Source organism: Eupeodes corollae, chromosome 2 (assembly GCF_945859685.1).
Source record: "Eupeodes corollae chromosome 2, idEupCoro1.1, whole genome shotgun sequence".
NCBI classification, from domain to species: Eukaryota; Metazoa; Arthropoda; class Insecta; order Diptera; family Syrphidae; genus Eupeodes; species Eupeodes corollae.
This window is the reverse complement of record NC_079148.1, coordinates 45,434,872-45,452,789: the sequence shown is the minus strand read 5'-3', so window position 1 is coordinate 45,452,789 and position 17,918 is coordinate 45,434,872. Positions and strand designations below refer to the sequence as shown.

The following is a 17,918-nucleotide window of genomic DNA, read 5'->3' as shown; positions in this document are numbered from 1 at the left end:
AAATCTTCAATGCATCATATGCCAAATATGGCAACATTTCATTTTTAACAAAAATTGAAAATTTAAAATGAAATGAGAATTTTTAATTGCAAAATACCTACAACGTTATTATATACATAGCTACAAACATATGTATTTGTATATGCCAAATATGGCAACATTTCATTTTTCACAAAAATTGAAAATTGATAATTTAAAATCTAACGACAATTTTTAAATTCAAAATACCTACAACGTTAAAGTATACATAGCTACAAGCATATGAATACATATGCACATCTCCTCTACATTCACACGTGAAGCAAAAAAAAATGTAAACAAATATTATTCCTTTTTGATTTGAAATTTGTATTTTAGCTATCTCCCTCGAACATATTAATGCTTATGGAACCTAAACAAATTTACTTTTCTCATTCTTTCTTTAGTAATTTTCTCCTCATTCTTGATTTCCTACCAAGCATTTTGATACACGCAGCGCCATAAACGGCGTGGAGATGAAATAAAAATGTTCGTTCCATAGGAGTACTATAGTAAATATATATACAATGCATGTTAATAAACCTTTTGGTTTTTAGGTTTAAAAAATATTTTAGAAAAAACCAAAACCAAATCGTCGTTTAATTTCTTTTAATTTTTCCTTTTTTACGTTAAAAAGTTCTTGGTTCTTTTTATTTCCCAGATCAAGTGCATGGTAAATTTTCGAAGTGTGCCGACGGATTTCTTTTGCTTCTTCTGATACAGCTTTGAGTGCTTCACAAAGTTCCTTTTGTACTGTAAAGTTCACTCTAACTCCTTCATTCATATCCTTCATTGTGTGACATAAATCTTTTTGAAATTCCAATTCCTTTTGGAAAGCTTCGGATGCAGAACTTTTGTGAGAACTTCCTTGCACTCCTTCAAGAAACTCAACTGGTGATGAAATCAAAACTTTTTCGAGTGGCCCTATATTTTCTTTATTTTCTTTCCTCTTTGGAACGGCGCCCAAACCAAACATTGCTGCAGCAACACCTTCCACAGACTATTCCATGCCAACTAAATCATATATGGCCTGTTCAAAATCGGAAAATTTGTATTCTTTGTTAGGCCCACCACTAGTGGCATTTTTCTATTTTAAATTTTCAGCCGCCTTTGCTCGGACATATTCTTTTTGATCACTCCACACCTTTGATAATAAGGTTTTTTCCATTCTGGGATTGTTTTTATCGGCAGCCCACATGAATTTAATTCCCTCTCTGTCTTCTCCCAAAACTGTAACACTTCTTCCTTTAGCCTGCTCTGGAATCCACAGGCGATATCCCGACATTCCTCCATTAAATTCAGCAACATTCGCAGCTGCGACTTATTAGTTGTTTTGAACCTATAAAATTATTAAAACTTTAATTTATTTCCGATGCAATAAACAAAAACTTACATATTTTGTTTCTATTTCTCCAACAAATTTTTGGGGAACAATTCGGCGGGAGACGAGTAAAAACTTTCCCTTTTTTTGACATTTACAATGCCTACTTTTTTCCCCCAGAATTTTTCCCTTTTTCGAAGATTGTTTGTAATAAGGGAAATGGAAAGAGGAACTAAATAATTCCCGGGGATTTTTTGTTTCTAATAAGAGAGTGGGAAAATGGGAACAAATTCCCGGGGAATAGTTATTTAGAATCAGCCTGATTATTTAAGCTATCACTTTTTAATAAGATATTGTATCTTAATGTGTATAGCATATCAATGAATTAAATAAATTAAACTAAACTAATAATATAATTTTATTAAAAATTAGAAAAGCTATTTCCACGTATAGAGAAAAAGTATGTTTTTTTATTTCCTTAGCATTACTCACAATTAAACTTTTGATAATTTTATAATTGAACTAAGTGCATAAACGTCCCTTGCAATTTTTCCAACATTCGAAAATTAAATCGTGCCCATCGTGAAATTCAATCAGATCCTGCGAACACTGGAGACAAAATCAGTCCTTTGTGTTTTTCTTTTGTTCAACTAAATACTTTTTAAAAAAGAAACAATTGTTTTTCAATCTTAATATTTTTGTATTTTAATTACGGCAACAGTAATTTTAATTTATAATTATATTTAATTTTCACTTTAGTATTTTAGTATGTATAATATATTATTTTTGTTTTAGAATAAATAACAACATTGCTTTACAATAGCTTATAATTATGCACAAACAATTTTTAAATAGTGATTTTTTTTTTAAACAGGTAATGTATATGGTTTAATTTTTAAGTTTTTTTTGTTGAAATTAATTAAATTTTAATTTTTTTGTTTTCGTTTTCAAATGCACATCTAATCAAAATTAAGAAACCAAGTAAATTTGTATTTGCTAATCTTACCAAAATATTGGCAAGAAGAGATTTCATCTCCATATTAAATTAATTTATTTAGTAAGCACATAAAATCTTAACAATTAGTAATTGAATTAAGTTAAATTTTATCCTATCACAGAATTCCATGTTAACGACATCACAAAAAATTGAATGAAATAAATCCTTAAATTTAAGGATTTATTTTATTTTCTGTGAGTCATTTACGAAAGGTTCAGTGATGAGAATTTTTGTCTGGCATCTTTTTTTTTATATAATACAAATAAATGTCTACTTTTACGCTAATGACAAATTTCTTTTCATTTAATTTAAAATTTGTTTAAAAAAGTTTAAATTTAGAACAAATTATTATTCAGAAAAGGAAGATCTCAAATATTCAGCTCCACCAAAAAAAAGGGAATAAGGAAACCAAAACGTGGTTTCTTTAGTTCATTATCATATCCAGTGCAAAACTGAGAGCTCCAGTGCAAAACTGAGAGCTCCAGTTTTATGACGTTATTGAGATAGACCTTGTATATCTGAACTGCATTTTATTGGAAGAATTGATAACTTAAAATTAAATAAAAATAAATACAAACAATAAAATATGTTTAGTACATGTTCGTCTAATGTCTTTGTCACAGAATGTATGTATATATTTTCTATGAAAAGGTTGACGATGTATTGAGATGTCGTTGTTGAATCTTATTGTAAAATGTTTTTTAAGATTGGAATGCGTTTCTTTTGCTTGCAAGTCTCCACTTGCAAAATGTCTAGAAGTTTTCTTTAGTTTAATTTTTGGGACGGTGTGGCTTATATTTGCCTCGCATAAAAAGGTCGAAGCAATAAAAAATTTAGTCAAACGTAAATAAATGATTACTTTATCAAGTAATATAAGAAATACAATAATTTTAATATTTTATGTTTAAAAGTTTGACTTGGGAGTACCTGGAAATTCTTAACCTCTATCAAAACAATCTTCTTATTTACCTTCATGTATTCGAAATGAAATTAGCTTTAATACAAATTCAAAAAAAATCTTCACAGGTCTAAATGACCAAAGAAATTGCTCTTTAAGTGTTTCATGATTCTTAGTAAGCATTGTTTCTATACCAAATAATTTCCAAGATCTTGCGGACCTTGAGGTATTGCTTTTATGTTACTATTAACTTCTATAATATCGCCAATCTCCCAAGGGGTTCTCCCGTTTTAAGAACAATGAATGATTTAAAAAAAAAATATTTGCACTTCAAAATATAAATAAAAATTTAACTTTGTTGTATTCTTTTGCTTTTGAGAAACCCATACATAATGATTTGCGTATTAGATTTGATTATATAAATATTTTGTAAAGATTAAGGATATTATTTATAATATGATAAGATTTAAAAATAAATTTTAATATATATTGACTTGAGTTACGTTCTTTATTATTTGTTGTTATGTTTTTATTTTCTTTTTTCGTATGCGGTTTTGTCTAGAAAACATCGTTAAGCACAACAACTGACATATTGAGATCTTTCCCGAGTAGTTACTTCATATCGAGACCACCTTCTTCTTCCATCTTCGAAAGGAATTTTATTGCACGGTATTGATGTTCGGTCTGACGAGCCATATCGACGAGACCAAGTAGCTTCTTGATACCAATAAATACTCTGTGGCAAAGATTGGTTTTTAGAGAGTGATTTAATGTATACAAAATATTTAGTGTGTACTAACTTTTTTCCATTCATTTTTTTGCCAATGGCTTGAAGTTCACCTTTGTTGAATAATTCAACGTCCTCTAGAACAGCTGTTACATGATCAGGATGTGACAAATTGGGAACATGTAGGATTGATGTAAATGCAGATAACATTTCCATATCTTCTAGGACTTGACTAGTTTTTGGAAAAGAAGAGTTATAATGTTTTCAAATTAGCACAATTGTTATACTATTTAGCTTTTGGTTGGGCAAATCAAAGTATTTAATTAAACCGATTTATTTCTCTTATAATTTACTTTTCGAAACGTATAGAAAAATTACTTACCGCCTACTGCTGGTACACAAAATGAGCAATTTGCGACCCTTGGGTGGTTGTTTCTTCAGCAAAACCAACAAAGCTTGCAGTGTTAAATTGGAATACCTTGGTCCGATTGGACCATAATCCAAGAGTCGTTCAACATTATCTACAACAATGCAACTAAGGGTTGAACGGTAGGCGTCATCAAAAATCTAAAATTTGTGTTTTTTTTTTAAATTTGAAAACCCGCGAAAAAAACTCGAAAAAATAAGACTTTACCTTTCGAATATGAAGACACTTAGCTGATTCTGTAAAACCGACCATATCTTCTGGTGAACAAACTTTGACGAATGGAAAATCAGACATTTTTGCTAATTTGGCAGCCAAAGCAGTTTTGCCTGAATTCGGTGAACCTTCAATCAATACTGAGACCAGGCCTGAGCTCTCGGTAGCCTTTGCCTGTTGTACATAAAGCATACCATCTTCGAGAAGATTAGATACTGGTGTACCCCAATTAATAATGCCCCGAGAAAGCATGTTATCGAGAATCTCTTGAGCGGTACCAAATGCCTTACAAAAAATGTATTTTTAAATAAATTAAATTAGATTAACATTTTTGATTCTTTTCAACTTACCGGTTTGATATCGTTTTCTAGAGCGTGCAAGAAATCACCCCGATTAACCATCAACTTTTCCATAGCCTCTGGATCAACTTCAACCTTGGAAGCAGCTTTAATTAAACGATTCATTGCTGTTGATTGGGCAGCACGCACCAAACCTTCAATTTCAGCACCACTGAAATTCTTAGTCAAAGCGGCTATCTCCTATAAGTCGACATAATTTTATTTTAGTTCTATGATTAAAAATAAACACACAAACCCTTGAATCTACATCTGGAGCAATTTTTTTGTACTCCCTCATTCTCTTTGTATGGATATTAAGAATTTGTACTCGACCATCCTCGTTGGGCAAACTGATTTCCATTTGTACCTCCAAACGACCAGGTCTCATCAAAGCCTCATCAATCATATCTTTACGATTTGTCATGCCAATAACTAGAATATTATTCAACTGTTCGACACCATCAATCTTGGCCAGCAATTGATTGACTACGGTATCATGAACGCCACTGTTGCCAGCAACAGAACCACGAGCTTTGCAAATGGCATCGATTTCATCAAAAATTATAATATGAAGACCACTATTTGGACCGAGCTGCAAGAGAAATGAAGAAGTAATTTGTTTGATTTTATTTCATTGAAGGTTTTTTTAACTCACTCTCTTTTCTTCTTCTTCGGCATCAGCAAACAATCGACGAATATTTGCTTCAGATTCACCAACATACTTATCCAAAATTTGTGGACCATTTACAATTTTAGGCTCACGAGCGTTTAGCATGTTACCGATTTGCCGAGCCATTAAGGTCTTACCAGTACCAGGTGGACCGTAAAGCAGAATACCTTTGACGTGCTTGCAGCCTAATTGTTCAACAAGCTCTGGGGGGAAAACTCGAGATGCAAAAGCACGACGGAAAATGGCATTGAATTCTTTATCAAGACCACCAATTCCCATCTTGCCGAAGTCCCAGTCGGGATTGATTATAGACTGACGAACAATTTTTCTGTATAAAGAAAGAAAAAAATAGTGGTATTACATTATGCAATGCTATCGTTTAACACATTGTTGATGTGTGAATGGAGATGAGCAACATTTTAAAAATTTGATCAGATCAAAACACAAATACAGATATTGCAACTATTTCTATTTCAATGGAACTATACATTCTTCAATAACGCATTAAAATTGTTAAAAAATCACTACAAAAATGGCAAACTTTTGGCAGCACTATTTCATCCTTTTAAAGTTGTCTAAATGCAGCTTTTCAGCACTGGTGGACAAATTGGAACTGTTGGATAGCATGTAGTGTTGACGAAAATCTTCGGGTCTTCTTAGATTGAATGACGTAGTCATAGGTAGTCGTAGGTTTCAGTTAACACAAGAACTCAAGTCGGTCCATCTAGGCACGTACATACATACGTATTATGTCGTATCTTCGTTGGTTAAGACTTTGATGTGCATCAAAATTATCCGAATTTGGATCGAATGATCATAAAATTCTTCTTCGGTTGTGTGACGCATTTAACTTACGAGGCTACTTAAATTAGCAGAATTGTCGCATTTATAGCTCGAAAAATAACCTGAATTCGAAAATATTGATATACATGATGCTGGTTAATGCCAAACAAGTAATAAAACAAAAAAGAAAAGTGTTACCACATTTGGCCAGCGAAATGGTAATAAAACGTTTTCTTTAGATTCTAGTAAAAGATAAGTTCTGCGCCAATGCACCCCCATCGATTGAAGACCTTTAAGATTGAATTCTTGAACTGTAGAATAAGTTTAATGACATAATTTATTTTTTAAATTGAAATAAACATCATTTGATTTCTCTTGAAAAATACTAGTTTTTTCAATATCCAACGGAACCTTTTATTGGAAAACTCTATATTAGCAAAGTTTTTTATTTTGTAAGACATGAAAAAGGTATAATACTTTACATTTCTGGTGCATCGCATTTTTTTACCAATTTTATGAAAAAAAATTAAGCGAAAAATTAAGTCTAAACTAACGAAACTGTTTAAACACTACAATTGTTTGGATCTCAATCTTTTAAAATAAAATACGAAGAATTAATTCCTACTTATAATTACTTGTTAGCCTTTCGGTGCGGAAAACATTAATGTTAGGGAAAGACATAAATTATTCATTGTCACATACAAAAACTGCACAGCAAATTATTTTTATAACATACTGATATAATTAGGGATATGGGTGGTTTTTAAAATGCGACAGCACGACGCCTTGATAACATAATTATATGTTACTTTTAATTTGTGAGAGTACACGAGTACGTGTGCATTTTTAAATCAATTTAAAATGAATACAAAAAGCATACTAAGAATTTTTTTTCATTGCTTGAAGAGAATTAAATGGCTTAGGTTGGAAAACGGTTCTGTTGTGTTTTGGTAGATGTTATAGACAAACTTACCCTTTAGCTTTTCCAACCAAGTTTAATGAAGAGTTTTCGGCCTTCTCAAACTGTACCACTGTATTACCAGTTAAACGTCCGAAGCGAACACTTTTTATTGCCATTTCTTTATTTTCCTTTAATGCATTCGATTCCACAGCTTAAAAAAATATATTATTCCAAAGTAAATATAAATTTTATTTCAAATATAACACAAACCTTCTAATGTCTTCACAGCCAACCCCAACAATTTCTTTTCCTGGAAACTAAACACCAATGTCTGTCCGACAGTCAAAGCCATGCCAGCGAATTGCAGCAGAAATTCCTTTGCCATCAGATCAGAATCATATGGCTCTTGAGATACCCTGGAATATAATTTTAAGATTATGTAAAAATAGAAAAAAAAAATCAATAAAACTTAAAAATTGTTGTAAACTCACGTTTTCTTTTGCAAAAAGTCCGTCTCTAGGACCACAGTACAGATAACATCAGCATTAACATCAAATCGATATGGGCGTACGTCGATATCTTGGTTAATTGACAAGGTTGCCCATTTACGCTGGACCAGCGAGAATCCGACATGTCCTCGAGGAACTTCGGACGTTTTTTCCAATGCAAATATGAAGTGTTGACCTGGTCCGGTTGATATATCTGCATATCTGCTCCCCAAAGAAATAGTTAAATATATGGGGTTAAGAATTTTTTTTTCTTAAGGACTTGCTCACTTGGTATCATCGGGAAAATCATTTACATTCACTATGGCTTTATTGGTAAGAGATAGTTCGTCTGTGGGACATTTGGTTGCTTTCAGTCGCTAAAATTTGTTTAGTAAGTTTTTATTGGGAGAAATCTTATTATTTCTAACCGGAATATGACTAATGTTAATTTTACTCACATAAGACATGATTAGAGTATTTTTCTTGGGTTGGATTAGTTTTCAATATTTTCTCCGCAGTTCCACAAAAAAATCGATATTTGGATTTTTTTCTTTCTGAAAACGAAAAGTGGTTTAATGAAAAATCTTCCTTTTCCTTTTTCGATGGTTAATTTTTTAAGTTAATTGGCACACAACTGATTTTGAATAAGTTATTATTTGACTTAAGGACTATTTCTAATAATGATTTGAGTTTCTAATTTTAAAGACTGTAGATGGATAATTTATTCCAGAGGAACTAAATCCAATCGATTGGGCCAAGATTACAAGAAAACAGAGGACAGTGGACACCAAAATAAATTACGTCAAACCAATCTGCGTTTACAAATGTGATGTGACTTTTGAGTGCGTGTAGTTCAGGTGAATAGTGCAGAAGCCGGTAATGTAGTTAATTTTGCAAATTTAATCCCCTTTCACACCAGCACACTGATATGGTAAAAAATCAAGTTCTTTCGGTATATCTTGCATTCTTTCTTTCAAAACTTACTCTTCCAGAATACCAATTATAAAAGGTTTCTTATACCGAGAATCTTTTATGGTTTATAACAGACAAATAGAAACAATAAAATAGATTTGGCTAAAAAGGAACAAATATAAATTCTCAATGGTATGGTTATGATTTATTAAGATACACTTTAGTTATTTTAATAGCTAGTTTGGTGACAGGGATGTCTTTGAATCCACACCCACATGACAGAGCAGTAGAGGAAGGCTGCTGATCAGGCGGAGCGCACAAGTGGAAATTGACCACCGGTAACTAGAGGTAACTAGTTGGGAACAAGATGGAAAAGTTTGTTAAGTGAGGTGCTAGTTTACACAGGATTGTAGCACCACGTTAGTTAAGTTAGTTTGTGACAGTCGGTTATCTCCAACCAGTGATATTTCCAGCTCCAGTATTTGTGTATGTTAAAAATGTTTGTAAAGAAATCTATAGTTTAAGGATTAATCTAATCATCTGATGGTTATTAATTTGTTCTGTTATATAATAATATCTGAAAGTTTTCAAAGACTTAAATTAAAATATTCATATATAAGAAAGGGAATTTTGAATTATTTAAGTTGGTTTGTATTTGTTCTTAACAATACAATTTTCTCTGATTGGCTGAGTCATTTTAACTATGTTAAATGATAGGAGTCCAGTTATACTTTAGTAGGTCAATGATCCAAGATTCAGACTTTTAGGCTAGGCGCGCACATGCAACTTTTTGTTTCGAAAGTGTTTGGTTTCTAAACTGAGCACTATAGACTTATTAGAGAGTCCGTGCACATGCAGAAACCATTCTGTGGCCAATTTGAGCAAGTTTTTAGTTTGTGTTTCGACACAAACTAGACGATCACCTCAAACCAATTACTTAGTTTGTGTCACAATGAATTATAGGTAACTACGCGGAAATTCACCTAAATCTTTGAATAATTTTCTGTAAGAGCAAGAGAGTGAAAAATTTAGTCAAGGTGAATAAATGTTTCCTGCGTATTGGTTTATTTCGTTGATTACTTTCAGAGTTAATTATATGCGCGAATAACGATCGAACTATTTGGTTTCGAAAAAGTGGCATGGGCGCGTTAAAAAAGAAATATTTCCGATATATATCTTGAAACCCAGAGGCCAAATGACACTGGAATCGGTGAATTTAAATTGAAGAATAACTAGTTCAGCCACGATTTCGTTTGCGCAGTCTGACATTACGTGAGCACTGAACGGGTTTCTATTACTTTGTTCGACTGGATTGGCTCACAACAAAACTGAACGATTTCTTAAATGTCAATTTGTTGACAAGTCTTCATTTTTTTAACATCTCGGATCCCTTTTAATTCTTGTGAATTTTCACGACTGGCAATTTTAAAATCTATTTAACTAAAGAGATTTAACAGAATTTCAACATGACAGTGGATAAAACAAAATTATCTTATCGAAATAAAATAATCCTCGCACCTATGGTAAGAGTTGGCACTCTCCCAATGAGGTTATTGGCATTAGAATATGGTGCTGATATTGTTTACTCCGAAGAATTGATTGATTTGAAGATGATAAAGGCTATAAGACGTGTAAATGGTAAGTAAGCCGTACAGTTAAAAAATAATATTTCCTTACTTTTTTTGTGTATAGATGTTTTGGGAACAATTGACTTCGTTGATCCTTCAGATGGCAGTATAATCTTTAGAACTTGTGACAAAGAAAAGAATAGAGTTGTTCTTCAATTGGGCACAAGTGATGCCGAGAGAGCCCTCAAAGTTGGAAAATTGGTAAAGTTATAGTTGTATTGAGGAAACTATATTGAAAATGATATAAATCTTTTATCAGGTTGAAAACGATGTTGCTGGAATTGACATAAACATGGGATGTCCCAAAGAATTCTCAATCAAAGGTGGTATGGGAGTAGCTCTGCTCTCAAAACCTGACAAAGCAGTTGAAATACTTAAAACTCTTGTTGATAATCTCAAAATACCAGTTACATGCAAAATAAGGTGGATTATATCTGTTTTTTTCTATTTCCTCATGATCAATAATTCAATTCTTCAATCTTTAGAATCATGCCAACTGTAGAAGCTACCACAGACTTGGTAACGAAATTTGCAGCAACAGGCATCGCTGCTATAGGAATTCATGCACGCACAAAAGACGAACGACCACAACATCAACCACACCCAGGTTTGTTTTATCTTTTGATAGAATTGTATCCCTTTTACTAATAATTACATAGAAACATTGTAGATATTATTAAAGCAGTTGCGCAAGCTGTTGATATACCTATAATTGCTAACGGAGGATCTCGCGAAATAGACAAATATAGTGATATATTTAAATTTCGTGATAGATGTGGTGTGGACAGCATTATGGTTGCTCGAGCAGCACAATTTAATGTAACCATATTTCGTAAAGAAGGTACCTAAATTAAATAACGTCTAAATTTTGAAGACCTTAATTTATGTGTATATTTTTAGGACTGCTTCCTGTTTTTGATGTGATAAAAAAATACCTTAAACTTTGCGTCGATTACGATAATCCTCAGTCAAATACAAAATATTGTGTTCAGAGTATGCTAAGGGAACTGCAGGAAACTCCATTGGGAAAAAAGTTTCTCCTTTGTCAGACACTTCATCAGATTTGGTAAATAAAAAAATGTCACGGATTAAGTTTATGGCACAATAGTAATCATGAAATCAGAGACATTGCACATTTAGGAGTCTTTTGAACAAAATTACTAACATATATTTAGTTCAGACTACAATCTAGTCGTGATAAGTAACTACATTAGTTTGCAAACATCATTCATCTTTGCAAGGGTAAAAGGGATGGGATACATTGGATTTTATTATTATGACCCATGTTTTTCTAAGGATTTTTGTGAGTACTGCTAGAATTTAAATCCCTAGCCTATACTTATAAATTAATTCCATTCGAGTGGAAATGCATACGCAGGGTTTTATCCTCAGGGCACGGTTCTTCCATTGATTCAAGGCTCTAAAGTTTATTATTTTAGATTATTTGCCTTATCTTAGGCTGACATAAATGATAATAATAATAATAAGCTAACATTTGTTAATCTCAACGGAAGCATAGTATTAGAACTCACGTAAAGATTTAAACCTTAAGAATTGTCTTGGAAAGTTATCTGTAAACCTGTTTATACAGAGCTGCAACCAACCACAGGACAACAAGCATCGAACCATGTTTTTTTTTTTTTAAGAAAAAAATCACCAGTTAATACTAAATTATGTTTTTTTTTTTCATTATTTTAGTAATTTGTGGGACCTTGGTGATTATTGCTATAAAAAACAATGGAATATCAAGAAAAAGGCAACTTTGGTCGTCGTGAAGTCTGTCCTGGTGCGATCCCTGGCGACAAGGAAGATGTCGATGCTCCTCAAACAAAAAAGCACAAACTCGAAATTGACGATAACACAAATCCTTCAGATATTTTAGAACACAATATAGCTTTTTATCGTGCAAATTATATTGAAGGTATACGGTTTTGTATTTATGTACTATTTCCATTTTAAATTTCAAATTTTATGTTTTTCTAATAGACACTTCTCTACCGAAGAGTATCCTCCATACGTATGCCTCAAAGAACTTCAAAGGAGTGCCTAAATATGAAATCCAACGTTTTGACAAACTATTCCGCGCGATATGTTCATTCGATGGAAAGAGATATGCGAGTACATTTTGGGAGAAAAACAAAAAATACGCCGAACAAGGATCAGCCCTAGTTTGTCTATTAAATTTGGGGCTAATGGAAGAAAGTGAATTGATTAAAAATGGCAGCATTTTGAGATGACAAAGTCTAGTTTCTTATTTTCATTTTGCAATAAAATCTTATAACATCTAATAATTATGTTTGATTTGCTTGGTTTTTGTTTTTGTGTGTTGTGTCTGTTGTTTTTCTTGTCTTTGTTTTAATATTAAGTAAATGATTTAATGATCTAAAATGAATTAGCTAACTTTTTAAACACGATTGTACAATCCTCGTTGAAAATCGGGTGCTGGTGCTGCTGGCGGTGGTGGTGGCATTCTTTCATTATCTTTACGGTATCTATGTTCTTCAATAAAACTAAGAAGAATTTCTTTTGTGACTGGATTCCTGATACTTTTCATAACGGCTATAAAGAAATGTAAAACAAAAATAATAATAAGTTAGTTTTTTAAAACAAAAAGTAATTTTTTTTTAATTACAATTTGCTGTCGTATAACTGTTTGGATGAGTTTTGTCAGTTCGTTCCCTTAAAAATTTCCATTGGCCATTTTCGATTGTGCATTCTATAATCTTCCCATTGAGATCCTTTAAGTCCTTGGTGTATTTCATTTCTGAGTAACTCTGATTATCCATTCCGCCTGCATACAGTAATCCAACTTTTGTGTTAAGCATTCTAATGTACAAAATATATCATTTTTGTGTCTTGGTTAATATATTGTTATAAATTTGACTTACCCAGGTCTACTTTCTTTGACTATTTTAAGTTTAAAATCTACCGAATTTAAACTGAGAGGTTTCCACTTGAGTATATCCTTACAAACACCAGCTGTATATGGCTAAAAATTAAGTCATTTGTTGAATAATTCATTGAATAAGAAAGAAAATTTCACAGATAACATAGGAGACAGATTCAAAACAGATTCATTGCAATCTTCTACAACAACGAATTTTCATAAATATGGTCAAGATCAACTCACCACTTCAACTGGCTGGAAAATTAAACCATCAGGTTCGTGGGGCAGACATCTTGTGAATTTGGGATCCAAAAGTGATGCAGCTTTAGTTATATCCCAAAACTCTTTATTACGAACACTAAATGATTCTAATTGTCTATTGATGATTCCTTTTGAAAAAGCTTCATGTCTAGGTTCTGAAAAGTAACATGTAATACTGAACTTGATGGTTATAATATTTACTTCCAACCTATAAGTCCATTTTTAATGTACTTCAATCGATCACGGAAATTCATTTTGGCTACCGAATTTCCTTGGAATTGGATAACATCGTATACCAAGTAACGTGGTATATTTTGACCTTGGACTTTATCAATTACCATTTCCTGAAAGATCAATTTAACTCAAATAAATAACACTGTTTAAACTAGAAGAAACAAATGGTTTACGTACTCCATCTAATAACGTATCGAAAACCCATTCCTTAAGATTCTCTCGTTGGGGGAATGAAACATTATCAACTTGAAAACACGAGAGATTCCTATCGAAAAAGTAAACTTCATTTTGTTTGTTGATGAGCATCATGTATCTTGTTCCATCGGCCTTCCAGGACACCATATATGGCTTTTCTGCGAGAAAATTAAGATTTGTTCGATCCATCGATACAGGTTGTGCCCCAGGGAATCCAGAATTTTCCCAGCCGCACATATCTTGTACTTTGCGCTGAAGTTGACCCAAACGTGGTTCGTCCGATACCAAAACAACACCACACACACCACTCATAAATTGTGCATCTTTTATAAACATTTCTTTGCGTCTTTTTTTCTTTGAATTTGAAGGTTTATCACTTCCGCCATTCTCCGTGTTGGATGTCGTATCGTCGTCATCTTCAATTGGTCTCTTTTGTGGACCATTGCCATCGGAATCGTCAAATTCTACACACCAATCTGGCAATACCGGTCCTTGGGGTGCATCTTTTTCATCGTCATATCTTCGGAAGAGCTCATTAATATAATCTTGTTTATAGATTCCCGGCGGACGGGCATCTGCAAAAGCTGATAAGGCTGCCTGAACTGAACAATCTAGCCGTTCAACCATATATGAAACAATAAGGAAGCCTGCAAACAAAAACAAACAATAAAAAGATAATACAAAGATGATGATGATGTGAGATACAATTGCAAAAAAAAAGTATAATATTAAACCCTTATGGCTGAACTAATGTCTTATAAAATAACAACTCTGGGGATTAAATAGGAACTAGCTGTAAAAAAGTGTGGCTTCCGACTGCTGAAAGTTGCCATAGATTGAAAGTGCAAGTAAATAGAAGATGAAGGTCATGTTTTCCTCATTTTAACAGCTCTTTTATTTTAGGCAGTATTAAATTATTTGGTCTGTTCAAAGAAATCATGATCCAAGGTTGGTTGAATTTATTTTTACTATCTTAAGATTGCCTGACAGAATATAGTGTTATGACAAATGGAATTATTTTGGTTCTTAACCGTAATACCTGCTTTTAACCATAGGAATGCATATCCTTTTACTTTTTTTTCGGAAGCACTCTAGAGTTCAGACGTTTCTCTTTAGCTACTACTCAATTTTTCGCGCACAGCAGTGCGATTTATAAACTTTTTAACTATATGAAGTCTAATACTTCTTTTCTAATTGCTGGTATCATAACTCTGAGAAATGATCGACAATTTTGGTCCGCAATAATTTCTATCGGCAGAATTGAAGAAAATCTGAAGGCCCTAATTATGACTTTAAATTGAAAAAAAAAAAATAGCGATGGATGATTGTTCTACTACTACTGCCACTACTCACCTGTTCTGTTAAATCCATGAGTGCAATGAACAGCAACTAAATCAAAGGGTCGTTCATTTATAAAATTATCCACAATTTCAATGAAGGAACGAGTTTGATCCATTGATGGCGTTTCGCCATGTCCCCTGCATTGGAGTTTCACATAAGTAGCTCCCTTCGATTCGACTACTTCACGATCATAGAAACGTTTAGTGTTTGTCAAATCGATCCACAATCCTAATTTTAACTAATTTCAACAAGAAAAGGGAAAGCGAGAACAAAAATTATCTTTCCCATTAGTAGGTATATGATAATGGGTTATGGGTAGGTACTTACTTTTAATGCCTTTACGTAGCCAAAAATCATTTCTGGTGGAAACATACAATCCAAGGGCATTTGATCTTTGAATTTATTGCTGAGCGGAGTCTTAAAGGCTATAAATTTATCAGCAATAATATTCTCACTTTTGCGTGGACAGTGAAGCCAACGATTGGGAAGAGGACCAGGGCCATGGTGGTGGTTGGACATCTTGACCTTTGCTTTTGGTTGGTTTTCCTTTATGGCTTAATGATGTAAATAAAATATTCCGATGAATGTTAATTACATTTCAATTAACAAGACGAAAACTTGTGCCACGCAGCTGAATTGCAATTTACCTATTTAAGCTGGGATTTGATGTGTGTAAGGATAAGTTGAAAACCAGCGAAAAATAAAAAAAGAAGAGATCAACGCCAAACAAAACCTCCAAAGGGGAAATTGTGGACGAACCGACGTCGAACAAAATTTTGACGTTACGTATATAATTATTTTTTTTTTGAAAACATACAAAATGTTGACACATGAGGTAAAGAAAGAAAGTGAAAGTTGCTCAATTGCCAGTAAGGTAGTTTGGTGTCTTAAGTTAAGGCTGAGAGCAGATTATTCAGAACAATTCTGAGAAGTAAATTATTTTTGCACAATGTTTTTGGTGTTTTCTTTTAAGATAACTTATTTAAATTTTAATCATTAATAACTTTTAAACTACAAATTGAAGGGGAGATAAAATTATGAGAATACAGAATGAGTCGCCTAAAAATAGTCCAGTGCAAGCACCGTGTAACATTATCTGCAAGTCACTTTACACGATATGAGAAGAGAAGTCTTAAAAAATAATGCAGACGTAGAGTATTTGAAAAAATTAAAATTCCTTCTTAATACCTGATCAAACAGATCACAGTCAGCTTTCGACGATAAAGTTCTAAAATTCAAAGCAACTCTTTTTTCATTGCTTTGGAATTTACTACGACAAAAAAATAATTTAACAGGCGAAACCAAAAACCAGTGTGCTTTTTAAACGTCAACAGTTAGGATTTTTTGTGAAGAATTTAATTTTTTCGTGAATAGGGAGCAACAAAATGATCAGCAGTGGTTGATATTCAAAAAGTTACTTTACTTCCTCTTTTTTGACGTTTGACTGTCGCATTCTTTGTAAAAATCTACAGCTTCAATTTGACCGTCTCGTTCAATTTTTAACCGCTGGCCTTAATCTTTTTCCTTAGTATATTGATCGGGCAGACTATACAGGCGACATTCGCTAGTGCAGTCTACCTTCAACCTTTGTATAAAACCTCCTATTATTATTGGTACTCATCATTTGAAGTTTTGTTTCCAGATTGTAAAGCGAGTAAGAGATTCAACATTTCTTTATCGTATTTCTAAAGGTTTTATATGTAAAGAAGTATTTTTGCAGACAGTGAAAATCTTAAATACCCTCTAGATACCATGGTTTACAAGGGGCAGAGTCAGACAACATATGGGACTTCATTTCCCCTAGAGGGCAGTTTTGAACTCCATTATTTCTTGATCCGGACCACCTATAGAGCTGACATTTCAGAATTGTGATCTAGGAATCATTTTCTTATGTGCCTATCTTTGAAAAGGACCAATTTTACAAAATTTATGGGCAAAAATGCATGTTCAAACTTAAAATACGAATTTCTCGCTAAATACGCGAGTAATGTTTTATTTGTACTCCCTAGGTCATATATGTAGCGTAGCACGCTATACTACTATTTAAAGCTCAGTTCGCTGATAGTATTATATAAATATATTAGAAGTAATACATATATATAATAGAAGTGGCAAAAGGTGCCCATATAAATGACTCAAGTCAATGTGTAAAGTATGATCAAGAATGATTTTATTATTCAAAATTCACAACTATTTATACTTAAAAATTATCGATATATTCTTACAAATTATTGGGGACAATTATATTACTCATTATAATTTGCTTTCTGGAGTAGTGTAGTAAAATACATTCTGTGTCATTCATAATGCATCTCTCAGCTTCGTTGGTCAAAGAGGACAACGAAAATAGGTGGGGGAGAGTACGATAACTTTGGCGACAAAGTTTGATGAAGGATTTGTATAGAAGAGTTAAAAACATTTAATGTACATATTTTTTTAAATTGCCCCTACCGCCTAAACGGGGGGAGATAGACCCCCCCTCCCATAGTAAAAAATGCTTGTATTAAGCCCCTCTACCAAAAACCGTTATTATATCTTGTCACCAAAGTTATCGTACTCGTGCCAATAGGTGTTATGTATCAATGCAATTGGTTGTATTGCAGAATTAATTTTATTGTGTGGATTTGTTTACATGATTATTTTTGTTTACGTTTGAATGAATTAATTAATGAATGGTTA

At 32.7% G+C, this 17,918-nt stretch overlaps 3 protein-coding genes across 3 annotated transcripts; 1 reads left to right on the top strand and 2 right to left on the bottom strand.

The window, feature by feature from the left end:
• Positions 1 to 2,863: 2,863 nt before the first annotated feature.
• Positions 2,864 to 8,571, bottom strand: LOC129944080 (vesicle-fusing ATPase 1). Its single transcript, XM_056053252.1, has 12 exons — positions 8,240 to 8,571; positions 8,070 to 8,158; positions 7,785 to 8,003; positions 7,564 to 7,709; positions 7,366 to 7,504; positions 5,595 to 5,937; positions 5,196 to 5,531; positions 4,952 to 5,140; positions 4,596 to 4,886; positions 4,344 to 4,528; positions 4,035 to 4,193; positions 2,864 to 3,970 (listed from the first exon to the last, which is right to left on the bottom strand). The coding sequence occupies exons 1-12, from the start codon at positions 8,246 to 8,248 to the stop codon at positions 3,847 to 3,849; spliced, it is 2,229 nt and encodes a 742-aa protein (XP_055909227.1). The 5' UTR covers positions 8,249 to 8,571; the 3' UTR covers positions 2,864 to 3,846.
• A 1,465-nt stretch (positions 8,572 to 10,036) lies between these two features.
• On the top strand, positions 10,037 to 12,622 carry LOC129944082 (tRNA-dihydrouridine(20) synthase [NAD(P)+]-like). The gene is given in 9 exon segments (XM_056053254.1): positions 10,037 to 10,331; positions 10,386 to 10,522; positions 10,581 to 10,744; positions 10,807 to 10,928; positions 10,992 to 11,162; positions 11,222 to 11,387; positions 12,020 to 12,057; positions 12,060 to 12,242; positions 12,308 to 12,622. Coding segments are annotated over 9 exon segments (1,404 nt in total). The 5' UTR covers positions 10,037 to 10,159; the 3' UTR covers positions 12,559 to 12,622.
• Positions 12,548 to 16,020, bottom strand: LOC129944081 (mRNA-capping enzyme). The gene is made up of 9 exons (XM_056053253.1): positions 15,887 to 16,020; positions 15,567 to 15,793; positions 15,252 to 15,477; positions 13,881 to 14,545; positions 13,678 to 13,813; positions 13,452 to 13,624; positions 13,210 to 13,310; positions 12,954 to 13,147; positions 12,548 to 12,880 (listed from the first exon to the last, which is right to left on the bottom strand). The coding sequence occupies exons 2-9, from the start codon at positions 15,756 to 15,758 to the stop codon at positions 12,726 to 12,728; spliced, it is 1,842 nt and encodes a 613-aa protein (XP_055909228.1). The 5' UTR covers positions 15,759 to 15,793; positions 15,887 to 16,020; the 3' UTR covers positions 12,548 to 12,725.
• Positions 16,021 to 17,918: the final 1,898 nt, after the last annotated feature.